The 14015-nt window shown below is 46.0% G+C and overlaps 1 protein-coding gene across 3 annotated transcripts in view; it reads right to left on the reverse strand.

The window, feature by feature from the left end:
• Positions 1–14015, reverse strand: part of PIGU (phosphatidylinositol glycan anchor biosynthesis class U) — a 108537-nt gene that overhangs the window by 16815 nt on the left and 77707 nt on the right. For 2 of the 3 annotated variants that reach the window (XM_010386502.2, XM_030913924.1), the window contains 3 exons: positions 11417–11571; positions 8413–8556; positions 4507–4631 (listed from right to left, as the gene is read on the reverse strand). In XM_010386502.2, the coding sequence (XP_010384804.1) occupies positions 4507–4631; positions 8413–8556; positions 11417–11571 (424 nt within the window). The remainder of the gene's footprint in view (positions 1–4506; positions 4632–8412; positions 8557–11416; positions 11572–14015) is intronic. The other variant, XM_010386504.2, reaches the window with a different exon arrangement.

Here is a 14015-nt window from a genome sequence, read left to right on the forward strand (position 1 = left end):
GTACGTTTTCCCCCCGTTTCAACTCTCTAGGGGTTATCAGACAGCAGGATTGTCTGTTACTTTTCTTTCTTTATACTTTAATCATATTTTTAAAAACTAATAAATATTATTTAAAATAATTAAAAGAATACCTTTTTGAAAAGAACTTAGCGCTGTGCCTGCTTCCCAGCAGACACTGAATGGAAGTTCCCTTCTCTCCTCTGATATTGACCTTCAGGAAATCCCTTCTCCCAAGTGAGAGTTTTGGAAGACTTACAGGGTGGAGAAACTCCCAAACATTTAGGCCACTTGTCTTAGTTGTACAACAACTTAGTAGAGATGCTATACTGGGGGCTCATGCATTGGAAGGGGCCTGGATGATACAGATGATTCTCAACTCCCCTACAAAACAAAATCACGGCCGGGAACGGTGGTTCTCGCCTGTAATCCCAGCACTTTGGGAAGCCAAGGCAGGTGGATTACCTAAGGTGAGTTCGAAACCAGCCTGGCCAATGTGGCAAAACCCCGTCTCTACTAAAAATACAAAAATTAGCCAGGCGTGGTGGCGGGCGCCTATAATCCCAGCTACTCAGGAGGCTGAGGCACAAGAATCGCTGGAACTGGAGAGGCAGAGGATGCAGTGAGCCGAGATTGCACCACCGCACTCCAGCCTGAGCAACAGAGCAAGACTCTGTCTCAAAACAAACAAACAAACAAACAACAAACAAAACAAAACAAAATGAAATCACATGGGGAGCCCTCAGACTAAGTCAAAGTCTCTAGGGTGGGGTTCAGGCATCCATATGAGGTTTTAAAAGCTTCCCACATAATTCCAACACGCAGTTGAGGCTGCGAACCACTGGATTACAGCTGCAGCCCCTTAACAGTCTGCAGCAGAGATGCCACTGAACTGTGTCAAAGGGAGAATAATCAGGACACGGTTGTTCACAGTTCTTTGTAAAGCTGAATGTTTTTAAGTTACAGTTCATTCTTTATTGAGAAATGATAGGTATCATTTTGTTGTTGTCATTAAAAAGTCCTTTATTTTATAACATTGGGAAGAATGGCTGGTAGTTGGTTTAATGTCTTCAGCAAAATAAAAAGCTGGCAGGTCTGTCGCCTGTGTTTATTGAAACATTAGTGGTCTGAGATATCCCACAATTTGGACACTGGCCTGGAGGGCTTGCAAGATCCTCTTTTCTAATCTGAAGTTTCTGCAATTCTGGGTCTTCAAAGATAAGAGGTCAAAACCCTGACTCAAGCCTCCTGAGACCTCCCAGGAACAAGGAGTCTTGCTAAGGGACATTTTCACTGAGAATTACTATTATTATTAAACCATGTTACTACCTCAAGAAAGGAGAACAAATGCTTCCCACTCCTCTAACCCAACATCACTATGTACATTTCTCAGTGGTTCTTTCTGATCCCCTGGAAATTATTTTGCTGAAAAGAATATAGACTATTCCAAAAAATAAAATGCTTGCGGCCTGCCAGACCAGGTGGTTCTTGTTCTGTGCCTCCAGCCAGTGACACAGATTTCAGACAGGGTGACAGGAAGGAAACCAAGTGCAAAGAGACGAGAGAGGCTCACTGGCAGCCTCTGGGTGCTATCTCGAAGGGCTGCAAAGATACATTCCCATGCGGCTAGAGAACCGTCACTAGCATGCAGTTGGCTTCTGACCTGTGGTGACCTCTGCAGGAACGGGGAGCTGCTATTCATTCTTGCTGGCTGACAGGCCAGAAGATTAAAGCTATATATGCCAGAGCAGATGGAGCTGGAGACCTGGGGTACGGGACAGCTTGTTCCAGGCACCAGAAAGCGTCCGAGGTGACCAGGGCCTAACAAGGTGAAAGGGTCCACCCTTCATCAGACTTGCGAGGCCAGATGGAATCAGGTGCCCCACCACATTCACCGGGTGGCTTATCCAATCTCTGGCACCAGGACTGATGAACTGGAACTTCAGGCAAGCCACTTTCCCTTCTGAGCCTCAGGCATTCAGAAAGCAAATCTCACCTGAAAAATCCAGTCCCATGAGAAGGGGAACAGAGGGGATCTGGGGACTTCAAAGGCCATGGTGATATTCCCTTTCTTAAACGAGGTGCCAAAACACATGGGAATATATTTTATCATGATTCTTTATATGTATATCTATCGACATTCTTTCATCACTATACAATAGTAATAAAAACAAAACAAATACACAAATCCAGCCCCTTGGTAACTGGCTCCTTCTGCTGGACCGTGCAGGCTGGCATGGGCTCTGCCAGCAGGCTGTTCCCTAACACCACACTTGTGCGTCTGTATGACTCATCCAAGCTCCAGAGAACCCAGTGTCTGGGGCCTACACTCAGGGAGGGGCCACATTCCTTTTCTCCTCTCTACTGTATAGGAAAACAGAAAGGTGAATGCGGAAGCACGCATGTTAGCGCTGACAACTAATGTTTAAACGGAATTCCTAGCCACATTAAATATATTCAACGTAGGCTTAAACACATCTCAACACATACATCCCACTCATAGGTCCCAAGGACCAGGGCTGATGCTGCTCCTGGCTAATGATTCACAGTTGTCAAGCCCCAAGCAGGTTCTGCAAGCACATGTATTCCCTGCTGCAGGAGCAGTGAAGCAAAGGCAGACAGCCCCTGTTCTCTGCAGGATCTTCAGCCAACCTGAACCTGCAGACTGTGTGCCCAGCCGGCCAGCAAAAGCAACTATTAGATCATTCAGGTTTCTGGAAACCCCATCCTTCTTCTTTGTGCCTCCTTACCCCAGAGGGCATAAAATACTTTATTCGAGTCTTGAAAAATATGTTTACTCTAATGACTCTGGCTACCAAGCCCGAAGCTCCGATCACGGAACTATGTGAGAGACTCCCCTGCATAATTATTACTCACGATACTAACTGCAGTGCTATTTACAGATATTCCTTCTCAAACTTAACACACTCATGAAAGTTATTCTCTTTGATTGATGGAAAAATCAGAGGCTCAGAAAGGTTAAATGATGTGCCTGAGAACACGTGGGGCTCGTAATGGGAATGCCAGGATTCAGAGTCAAGTGAGTCTCCAGACTGCTCAGCAAATGGGATGAAAGACAGTCACTGAGGGAGAGAATGTGCCCAGTGTGGGATGGGCAACCACAAAAATCCATTCTACATTCTTGAAATCCACTGTCACAAACTGAGGCGTGTCCACATGTTTTGGTGGTCTCATGATTTGTCACTGGTCACTCTGCCCAGGGGCCCCAAGCTGACTCTCAACCTGCTAGACTGGGTGACTCTTGTCTGAGGAGAGACGATGTCACTGCAGAAGACACTGCTTCCTCCTCCCAGTCAGGCCAGATGGGTCATGGCCCCACCAGGCCATCACCTGCAGGAGCAGCTCTGGCTCAGCTGCCCACACCACTGTTTACCTTCACTCAGAGGCACATTCCTATAGGCAGGCTGCTTCCCACAGCTGGTCAGTTTCACTTCCTGGTTAACACCCAAAACAACAAAGACTCACTTCCTCTGAAGCCTGCACTCCCTAGTTCATTCTTGACACCTTGCTGGACACCCACTGCAGGCAAGGAAAGTTCAACAGCTCCCTTCCATGCCTCGTTCAGAGAATCAGGTGGTGCTGGGCCACTGACACTGCCTTTTTATTGGGGAGGTTTAAAAACTCACTCCACAAATGTTTGCAAGGTCTTCTGTGTGTCAGCTTCAGTCCTGAGTGCTGCAGATACAAAGTGAATGAGTTGTGATATCTACTCTGAGGGAGCCCCCAAACACTGAAAAGAACCCACAATAGGGGGTTAAGAGCACTGGGGGCCTAGGCAGCGCAGACAGGTCACCACTAAGCCACCTCTGAGGAAGGGATGATTAGAGCTTAGAGGGGTTGTCACAGTGGGCAGGGAAGTCTAATGTTGCCCCTCTGCCTTGTAGTAACTTTTGGGTGCAGCGCTGGGGAATGGTTCAAAGCCCAGGGTATAGAGTTCTGCTGTCTAGTATGGTAGCCTAGCTATATGTGGTTGCTGAAATTTAAATTAAAAATTCAGGTTCTCAGGCATACAAGTGGCTACCCTATTGAACTGTGCAGACAGAGGACATTTCCATCATCATAAAGCCCTGCTGGACAGCACTGGGTAGGGGTTCACAGATCTGGATTCCAATCCCAGCTCTTCTAATTAGAAGTCACATGACTTTGAATGACTGGCTCTATCTTTCTGTACCTCAGTTTTCTCATCTGCAAAATGTGGATACTTACCTCAAAGACTGGTGTGAAGATCAAATGAGCTAATTAATGCATGCAACACTGTGAGAGCCCCAGTGGCCAGGTACACAGTAAGTGCTCAATAAATGGCAATTATTTTTATCATCACAAGTCCGCAGCACCTAGAAGCAGATATTGTGCCTCATGCCTCTGCTCCCCTCCTAGTGCTGCCAGCACCACAGGTGCCTGGTAAATGCCTATGAATTCCTTTTCCCCGCAGCATTCTCACCCAGGCCCAGGCTGACACAAATCTCTGGCAGAGGCGGGAGTACTCACATCTGTAGAGATGGTTCCACACTGGGAAGAAGGCCATGTAGAGCGCCACGTCCCCCACTGTTGGGTAGGACTTAAAGATGGCGATGATAGCGATCTGGATAAACATGAAGAAGATGGGGTGCTCCCTGGGGCAGGGCAGGGGAAACACAGAGAGAGAGAGGTAAGTCAGGGACCTACCCTAGAGACTCCTGACTCCATCCTTTGAACTAAAAATAATCCTCCGGGGACTTCAGGAAGGGGCTAGCTCTGCTATCCACAAGATATGGGCCAGGCCCCAGCAGCAGAGCAGAAAACTGCAGGGACCCAGAAATACCCAGAGATGGTGAGAAGGGCCTGGCAACCACTAGGGAAACAGCCCACAGAGACATTTCCCATCAACAGCCCCCCTCTGCCTCTACCAGCTCTGGGCCTTCCCCCAGGAGCCACGGAGGAAGAAAACAAATGAAGTCAGCATTCTTTATGACTGGGCTTAAATGACTGCTTGGCAGGGTAATTAGGCAGCCTCCCTTGCCAGAGGCCCCTCTGACAACTGGACGCAAGGCAGGAAGTGCCTCTTGCTGATGCTTTTTTTCTCTGACAACATGGTCAGCAGGGTCTACTGACCCACAGTGCAATGAACTTCTTTCCAGGAAAAGAACTGTGAACTGCAGAGAGCTTTTCAATTCTTAAGGGCAGGGACTATTCTCGTTAACTTAAACTAATAGCAGTTTCAATTATTATTTTAACCTAATAATAAGTGCTAGCAATGGGTATCCTCTTCTGAACTCCCTGTGTGTGAGGTCCTTTTCCTGCATCCTCTCACATGATCCTCACCACACCTCAACCGCCCCTCAAGGCAGGCAATCCTGGGCCGAGTGCAGTGACTCACATCTGTAATCCCAGCCCTTCCGGAGGCCTGGGAGGCTGAGGTGGGAGGATGGCTTGAGCCCAGGAGTTTGAGACCAGCCTAGGCAACACAGTGAAACCCCATCTCTACAAAAAATTAAAAAATTAGCCGGGTGTGACGGCGCATGGCTGTAATCTCAGCTATTTAGGAGGCTGAGGTGGGCTGCTGACACCAGGAGGTTGAGGCTGCAGTGAACCGTGATCAACCACTGCACTCCAGCCTGGATGACAGAGTGTGAGACCTTATCTCAAAAAGAAAAAAAAGTAGGCAATCCTCTCACCTGTACTTCACAGATGAGGAAACAGATTCAGAGAAGTGCATTGACTGAGTAGGTTAGTAAGCGATGGAGTTGTCTGTCTCCAGAGCTCTTAATCACGCCCAATACTGTTCTCCTGAGTGCTGATCACACTTCGAAGCTCTGGTCAGGAGAGGGTGGGGGGACAGAGCTCAATCTCAGTGTCCCTCCGAGAGCTGACCAAGTGCTAAAGGGAAGCCAACAGGAAGAGGCTGGATCTATATCCTCCTCTGCTACGCTTCAATCACATGCACGTGGCCTACTTCTGCACAGTACCTGGATGCCTAGCCCATGAAGTTTTCTTCAGAGATTAATGACCTTTTTGTCTTGCAGGTCAAATGTCAGGGTGACTCAATGGGTGTGAATCTGAATCTGAGATGTGCAGACAAACATGTCCACACCCAGAACACTCCAGTGCTGCTGTGCAGCAAATGCCTCAGAAACGCAGCTTGGCAAAGGTGTGCAGCCCTGTAGCCTCTAACAAGTGTCCAGCTATACAGCTCAGTGTGAACATCTTCCTAAACACAATCCAAATCACTGGCTTCGGGCTTTTCAGGTAGCTGGTAACAATGGCAACATTTCTATGAAAAGGCCGGTGAAAACACAATGACAAAAAAACAGACTACAGCCTCCTGCAGCACTGCACAGGGACTGGGGTGGCCTGAAGGGCCCTGTTCCTACAAAGCTGACACTGTAAACAAATCTTGCAGGGGCAGGAGAGCTTAGGTGGAGCTTCATACCCAGGCAGAAGAGGAGACAGCAGGGAGAGCACGTCTCTTCATATTTTCTATCCCCACAACTGTGTGGGCCTGGCTCAGGTCATAAAATGGTGACATTATTGCCTACCCAGGAGCAATGTGTGGCCTTGCATGCAGACAATAAAAGCTGCCGGAGAGCTGGCTGCACAGCCAGTGAGGAAAGGTGCCCTGGGCTCCCTGCTTCTCTTCACCCAGTGGCTGGGCCTAACCAGAACAAGGACAGGGAAGGTGGACCACAGACAGCTGGAGAGCTCAGCCGGGCAAGGCTGCCAGAGTTCCGAAGCCTGCCAGGCCATGGAAGGAGGGCGTTCTGTCAGATGCCAGGCCAAGGCTGTGTCATGGGAAGGAAGCATCAGCTTTTGAGGTTTTACAGAATGAGAACCATGTGCACTGGTGCACGGACCATGGAGAATGGCAGGAAGGTTAGGACAGAGAACTCGAGCTCTTGAAATCTAAATCAAACTCTCTTTCAGGTTCCCTGGACCATCTAGGCGTATCTGTACCTGTCTGTGCCTGTTTTCCCTTTTCTAAAGCTAGGATAATAGAACCATTTCCGGAGGCTACTACAAGCAATCTCTCAGGAGCTTGGCATGGTGCAGGGGGATAAGCATAGATTCTGGAGCCAGACAAACCTGAGTCTGAATCCCAGCTCCACTGCTTACTAGCCGCGTGACTCTGGGAAAATCATCCCACCTCTCTGAGCATCAATTTCCTCAACTATAAACTAAGAGTGATAAGAATCTAACGCCTACTTCCAGGAGTTGCTAGGTTAGGCATGATTATGTTTCAGAGGGTCTAGAAAGGTGCCTGGCATGGAGCAGGCCTAACATCTGTCAGCTCTCAGACTGCAGAAGAGAACTCCACAAATCCTTTGGAGGGAAACAGATCAGGAGATTAAACAGTTGCAGGTGGCCAGCCTCCCAATTAGACCATCCAGAGTCCCTGTGGACAACCTGTCACTGGGCTGTTGATGGAGACATCCCACCAGATACACTTTTTCCAAACACACTACCCTCCGCAACCCCTGTTTTTTTGTTTTTGTTTTTGTTTTTGTTTTTGAGACATGCACTTCTGCCTGTCATCCAGGCGTAAGTGCAGTGGCACAAGCAGCTCACTGAAGCCTCAAACTCCTGGGCTCAGTAATCCTCCTGCCTCAGCCTCCCAAGCAGCTGGGACTACAGGGGCACACCACTACACCTGGCTAATTTTGTTGTTGTTGTTGAGACGGAGTCTTGCTCTGTTGCCCAGGCTGGAGTGCAGTGGCACAATCTCGGCTCACTGCGACCTCTGTCTCCTGGGTTCAAGCAATTCTCCTGTCTCAGCTTCCCGAGTAGCTGGGACTATAGGTACCTGCCACTACACCTGGCAAATTTTTGTATTTTTAGTAGAGATGGGGTTTCACCATATTGGTCAGGCTGGTCTCGAACACCTGACCTCAGGTGATCCATCTGCCTTGGCCTCCCAAAGTGCTGGGATTACATGTGTGAGCCACTGCACCCAGCCCACCACCTGGCTAATTTAAAAATTTTTTTAGATATAGGATCTTGCTATATTGTCCAGGCTGGTCTCAAACTCCTGGCCTCAAGTGACCCTCCTGGCTCAGCCTCCTGAAGTACTGGGATTACAGGTTGAACCACCATGCCTGGCTACCGCCTGGCTCTAGTCCAAAACAGTGAGTGGGCTCAGCAGCAATGTGGGCTTTGCAGCAATGTGGGCTTGAGCACCTCAGAGTGAGGCCAGGGAAAATGCTGGGGCTCCAAAGCACTCACACTGCAGCCTGCACCCGTGTGACTCTACTGCCTGCTATGGCGCTGGCAACCGCGGCAACTGAAGGCAGTTTCCTTAGGTGAGATGCTCTAAACCTGACAGCAGGTGTTCCACATTTGAAGGCCACCCCCAAGGCTACTAGGGGCAGGGGCTTCTCGGACAGCTCTGTGGACACAGCAGCAGCAGGTCCAGCCACTTACTTTAGCTTTATGGCTAAGGGGATGGTGTAGAAGAAGACGTTGATCTGAAACACACATACAAAGAAGAGGCTGAAGTGCTCAAACATCTCTGCAAAGAAGTACCAGAAAAGACCAATGTTTGGAGTGAGATCTGGAACAGAAAGTCTGCAATTAAGAAAACAAAGGGAGAGAAAAAAGACAAAAGTTATAAATTGTCTGCTTTGACCTTGATTTCTCCTGAAGACTTTGGTCACTGCTGGGCAGCCAAGGATGACTTTCTTCCTAGAGAGATCAGGATGGGAAGGGCTCTCTAGGTACTCTGGATACAGGTAATTAACAAAAACGAGCAGAGACATATAATGATAACCCATAACAAATATTAGCTAAGCCAAACAATCTGAAATGAGGCAGGGATTCATCCTAGGAATAAAGAAACTCACCCCTCTTTTACAGCGCAAGACAGTTTAAAATCAGGAGATACCCAGCACTGAAACAGAGGAGGAATGAGTTTTAAAACACAGTATCTATTTTGGGCATTCTAAAGACCTGCCTAGAGGACCACGCTCAAACATCCGGCTCCTCCCCATTCTTACTCCACACCCCACGGGAGAAGCCAGAAAACCCAGTGCCTGAGACCGCCGCGAGACTTCTAGGGGCTTTAGGAACAATTGGTGGGTTCTGGCTAAGATCCCCGGGGTCCCAGTCTTAATTGAGAAATTAGGGTTTAACTGGAAAACCTTTTGTCCAGTTAAATCAGACAAATATTTTACTGCAATTCTGGCTCTTCTAAAGTTTACATTTTTGATTTAAAAAAATATGAAGTTGAAACTGATCTCAATACACAATTTAAAAAGGACAACAAATAGGGCACACAGAGGGAGAGACGGGCGATGGCTCTTGGTCAGATTTCCCTGACTGAGGCCTCCGCCCAGGTTAAGTTTTTCCTCTTGCTGTAACTGTACCTCCTTTTCTGTGAAATGAGGTAAAGAACACAATTCGTGGCCAGCAGAAAGAACTCTTCACCTGGCATCGCAACTCCTATCTAAGGCAGAGCATGAAGAGCTGAAGTTACCAAGTCATGGTTATGCTCAGCCAGGATTTAACACAATCAAGCAGTCCAGAATCCCAAATGGAAGTTCTGCTGCTCCAGATCCCTTCCCCACCTGCGCAGGTTTAAGAGTCTGTCACCCATTGGGCTGTGAGCTCCTCAAAGCTTAGGAGCAACCAAGTCTTCGACACCCACGCAGAGGCTGGCACACACAGGGCATTCAGAAATGTTTATAGAATTCATGAATATACACTCAGGCAAGCCTGCAATACTCAAGCCCATTTGAGTTTTCTCTCAAGGTTTGACGTGTGGCAGGTGGCATTATTTTGAAACCGTCAGAGGCCCTCTTGCAGTAGAGGAACATATCCATTTCTGTTTGGAATTGAGCCCAAACCTCCCAGTTAGAGGCTGGTATTTGCTTTGGATGTTCCCAGGGAATGCTCTTTAACACACTTATGCTGGAGGTTGCAAATTTTTTGTGTGTGAAAAATCAGACCTTGGCGATGACCTTGAGCAGCAGGACGTAAATAATTCCCACAAGCTTAGCGTTCCAATAATGGAACACTAGGCATACTGGGTTAATCCCACTGTATCAAAGGTGTGCTTTAGAGTACAGATTCTCAAAGTGTGTTCCCTAAACCAGCAGGCCAACAGCATCGGCATCACCTGAAAACTGGAGAAATGCAAATTCTTGATCCCTCCCCAACATCTACTTAATCAGAACCTCTGAGGGTGGGCCCAGCAATCTGGGTTTTGACAAGTCCTGCAGGTGATTCTGATGCACCTTAAGGTTTGAGAACCGCTGCTATTTAATACAAAGGCTTCCTGTGGTCACTCACCCTCTGAGTCCAGCTAGAGCTATGAAAACCAAATTAGCTTCCAGAGTTTTGTGGGGGGGTTTTACCTGACGATATATAGTTGTACGAATTTACGGGTGATTTTACATGATATTATGATTTCTGAATACAATGTAGAATAATTAAATCTAGCTAGTTAACATTTCTATCACCTCAAATATTAAACATTGTGGTGGGAACAATTGAAATTTACTCTCTTAGCAATTTTGGTATGTACAATACTGTATTATTAACTATATTCACCATGCTGTGCTAGAACTCAAGAAAAGAAAAAAAAAACATTCCTCCTGAGATTTTGTACCCCTTTGACTATTATCTCCCCATTCTCCCACCCCCAGCATCTGTAACCACCCTTCTACTCTCTGTTTCTATGAATGTAATTGTTTTAGAGTCCACATATAAGTAAGAACACAAGTGGTATTTCTCTTTCAGTGCCTAGCTTATTCCACTTAGCATAATATTCTCCAATTCCATCCCTACTACTGTCATAAATGACAGAATTTCCTTTCTGAAGACTGAACAGTATTCCCCTGTGTATCTATACCAAATTTTCTTTATCCATTTGTTTGTTGATGGACATTTAGATTGATTCCATAACTTGGCTATTATGAATAATGCTGCAATGAACATGGGAGTGCAGACAAGTCTTCAACAAACTGATTTCAAAAATTTTGAGTTGCCTGTAATCCCAACACTTTGGGAGGCTAAGGCAGGTGGATCATTGAGACCAGCCTGGCTAACATGGTGAAACCCTGTCTGTACTAAAAATACAAAAATTAGCCGAGTATGGTGGTGCATGCCTGTAGTCCCAGCTACTCGGGGAGCTGAGGCAGAAGAATCACTTGAAACCAGGAGGTAGAGGTTGCAGGGAGCAGAGATGGCCCCACTGTACTCGAGCCTTGAGACAGAGTGACACCCTGTCTCAAAAAAAAGAAAAAAAATCCTTTAAGTAGCCAGAAGTGGGACTGCTGGATCAAATGGTAATTCTATTTTTAGTTGTTTGAGGAATGCTGATACAGTTTTCCATAATAGCTGTACTAATTTACATTCCCGACAATGGTATACAAGGGTTCCCTTTTCCCCACAGCTTCTAGATTTTTCTAATGTGGTCATTACTTACATAAAGCCATAGACTGCAGGGATGAAATCCCAAGAGCTGAGAAGGAAGAAGGAGAGGCAAACGATTACCACTAGGCTTCCCACATACATCATGGCATACTCCCAAGAAAAGATCCAGAAGGCCTTGCTCTTCATTTTCACAGGTATGTACTGCCGCTAGGAGAGAAGGCAAAGTGATATAAACTTAGGGATATAAACAACAGAGGGCAGCTATTAGCTTATACTTAAAGATCCCTCCTGCAAAACCATGCTATGATATACAGGTTTATAATTTTGCTTTGGTCTTTAATTAAATAAGAAGGATGTAAGTGTTAGAAAAGGTATTATGGGTGCATCCTCTGATATCAGACCTAGTAACACCGTTTCTAGGTATGTATCCTGGAGCCGCGTTGCAGAAGATACAAATGGAGGAATATTCATTCCACCATTGTTTGGAACATAAAAAACAATCCTTCAATAGAGGAACAAATAAATTGTGGCATATTGACATATGGTATACTATTTGCAAGGTTAAATGAATACATTGTATCTATAAATGTCAACATGGCTAGATCTAAAAAATATGAGGTTAGTTATAATAGAAAATTGCCAAACAAGCCATATTATATGAAAATACTTATGTGTTCTGAGATTATACCAAATAATACTATTATTTACACACAAACACACACACACCCCCCTGTAAAAGTTTCATAAAACATAGATTAGAAGGACATATACTAAAGTGATGATAGCATTAGCCTCCTGGGAAGGAGAGAGGAAAATATAATTGGAACCTAAGAAACTTCATATAACCTGGCATTCATATGCAAAGTGAAAATAAACAAACAAGTAAAAAAGACTTTAAAAGAACCCCAAATTTAGGTTAAAAAAACAAAAAAACTTCATCTGCTTTTCTTTTTGGGAGAGAGTCTCGCTCTGTTGCCAAGGTGGAGTACAGTGGCATGATCTCAGCTCACTACAACCTTTGCCTCCAGGTTCAAGTGATTCTCCTGCCTTAGACACCCGAGAAGCTGGGACTAGAGGTGCGCGCCACCATGCCCAGTTAATTTTTGTATTTTTAGTAGAGACGAGGTTTCAACATGTTGGCCAGGATGGTCTCCATCTCTTGACCTTGTGATCCGCCCGCCTTAGCCTCCTGAAGTGCTGGGATTACAGGCTTGAGCCATTGCACCTAGCCTTTTTTTTTTTGAGACGGAGTTTTGCTCTTGTTGCCCTGGCTAGAATGCAACGGTGCGATCTTGGCTCACTGCAATCTCCACCTCCCAGGTTCAAGTGATTCTCCTGCCTCAGCCTCCTGAGTAGCTGGGACTACAGGCACCCACCACCACACCCAGCTAATTTTTGTAGTTTTAGTAGAGATGGGGTTTCACCATATTGGCCAGGCTGGTCTCGAACTCCTGACCTCAGGTGATCTACCTGCCTTGGCCTCCCAAAGTGTTGGGATTACAGGCATGAGCCACTGCGCCTGGCCTCACATACTTTATTAAGTATGACAACAGCAAATATGAAACAATATAGCAAAAATCTTAGTATCTGTTTAGTTTGGGCAGTAGACATATGGCTATTATTATACATTTTCTGTATTTTTCCATTTTTCCTCTCTTAAAAATGTTTTCCTCAAAAAAAAAAAAAAAAAAGGATGCTGGGGGAAGAGAAATAATTCAGGACTTGTTATAAGAAAAAGGAAAATAAGAATTACCAAAAAACAAAAAAACCACCCAGTATGTGAGACAACAGAAATGAATTTAAACAAATCACAATCAATTCAAATGAAAAAAACGTATAATTAAAAATCATGTTGTCAGGGACTGGACACGGTGGCTCATACCTGTAACCCCAGCACTTTGGGAGGCTGAGGCGGGAAGATCACCTGAAGCCAGGAGCTCAAGACCAGTCTAGCCAACGTAACAAAACCCCATCTCTAATGAAAGTACAAAAATTAGCTGGGTGTGGTGGTGTCCGCCTGTAGTCCCAGCTACTCAGGAGACTAAGGCATGAGAATCGCTTGAACCCAGGATGCAGAGGCTGTAGTGAGCCAAGATCACACCACTGCACTCCAGCCTGGACAACAGAGCGAGACTCTGTCTCTAAAACAAAATTAAATTAAATTAAAAAATCATGTTGTTAGGAGAAAAATCAGTTATGCAGCTATATGCTATTTACAAGAGCTATACCTTAAAATATAAGACACAGAGGCCAGGCACGGTGGCTCACACCTGTAATCCCAGCACTTTGGGAGGCTGAGGCAGGCAGATCATGAGGTCAGATCAAGACCATCCTGGCTAACACGGTGAAACCCCGTCTCTACTAAAAATACAAAAATTAGCTGGGTGTGGTGGCGGGCACCTGTAGTCCCAGCTACTTGGGAGGCTGAGGCAGAAGAATGGCGTGAACCCAGGAGGTGGAGCCTGCAGTGAGCCGAGATCATGCCACTGCACTTCAGCCTGGGCGACAGAGTGAGACTCTGTCTCGAAAAAAAGAGAAAAAGAGAGGGGGAAAAAAAAAAAAATATATATATATATATATGTGAGACACAAAAAAGCTGAAAATCAAAGTACTTTTTCAGATATGGCACGGACACATTAAGCAAAAGAAAG

The sequence above is a fragment of the Rhinopithecus roxellana genome, chromosome 13 (genome assembly GCF_007565055.1).
Source record: "Rhinopithecus roxellana isolate Shanxi Qingling chromosome 13, ASM756505v1, whole genome shotgun sequence".
Lineage (NCBI taxonomy): Eukaryota > Metazoa > Chordata > Mammalia > Primates > Cercopithecidae > Rhinopithecus > Rhinopithecus roxellana.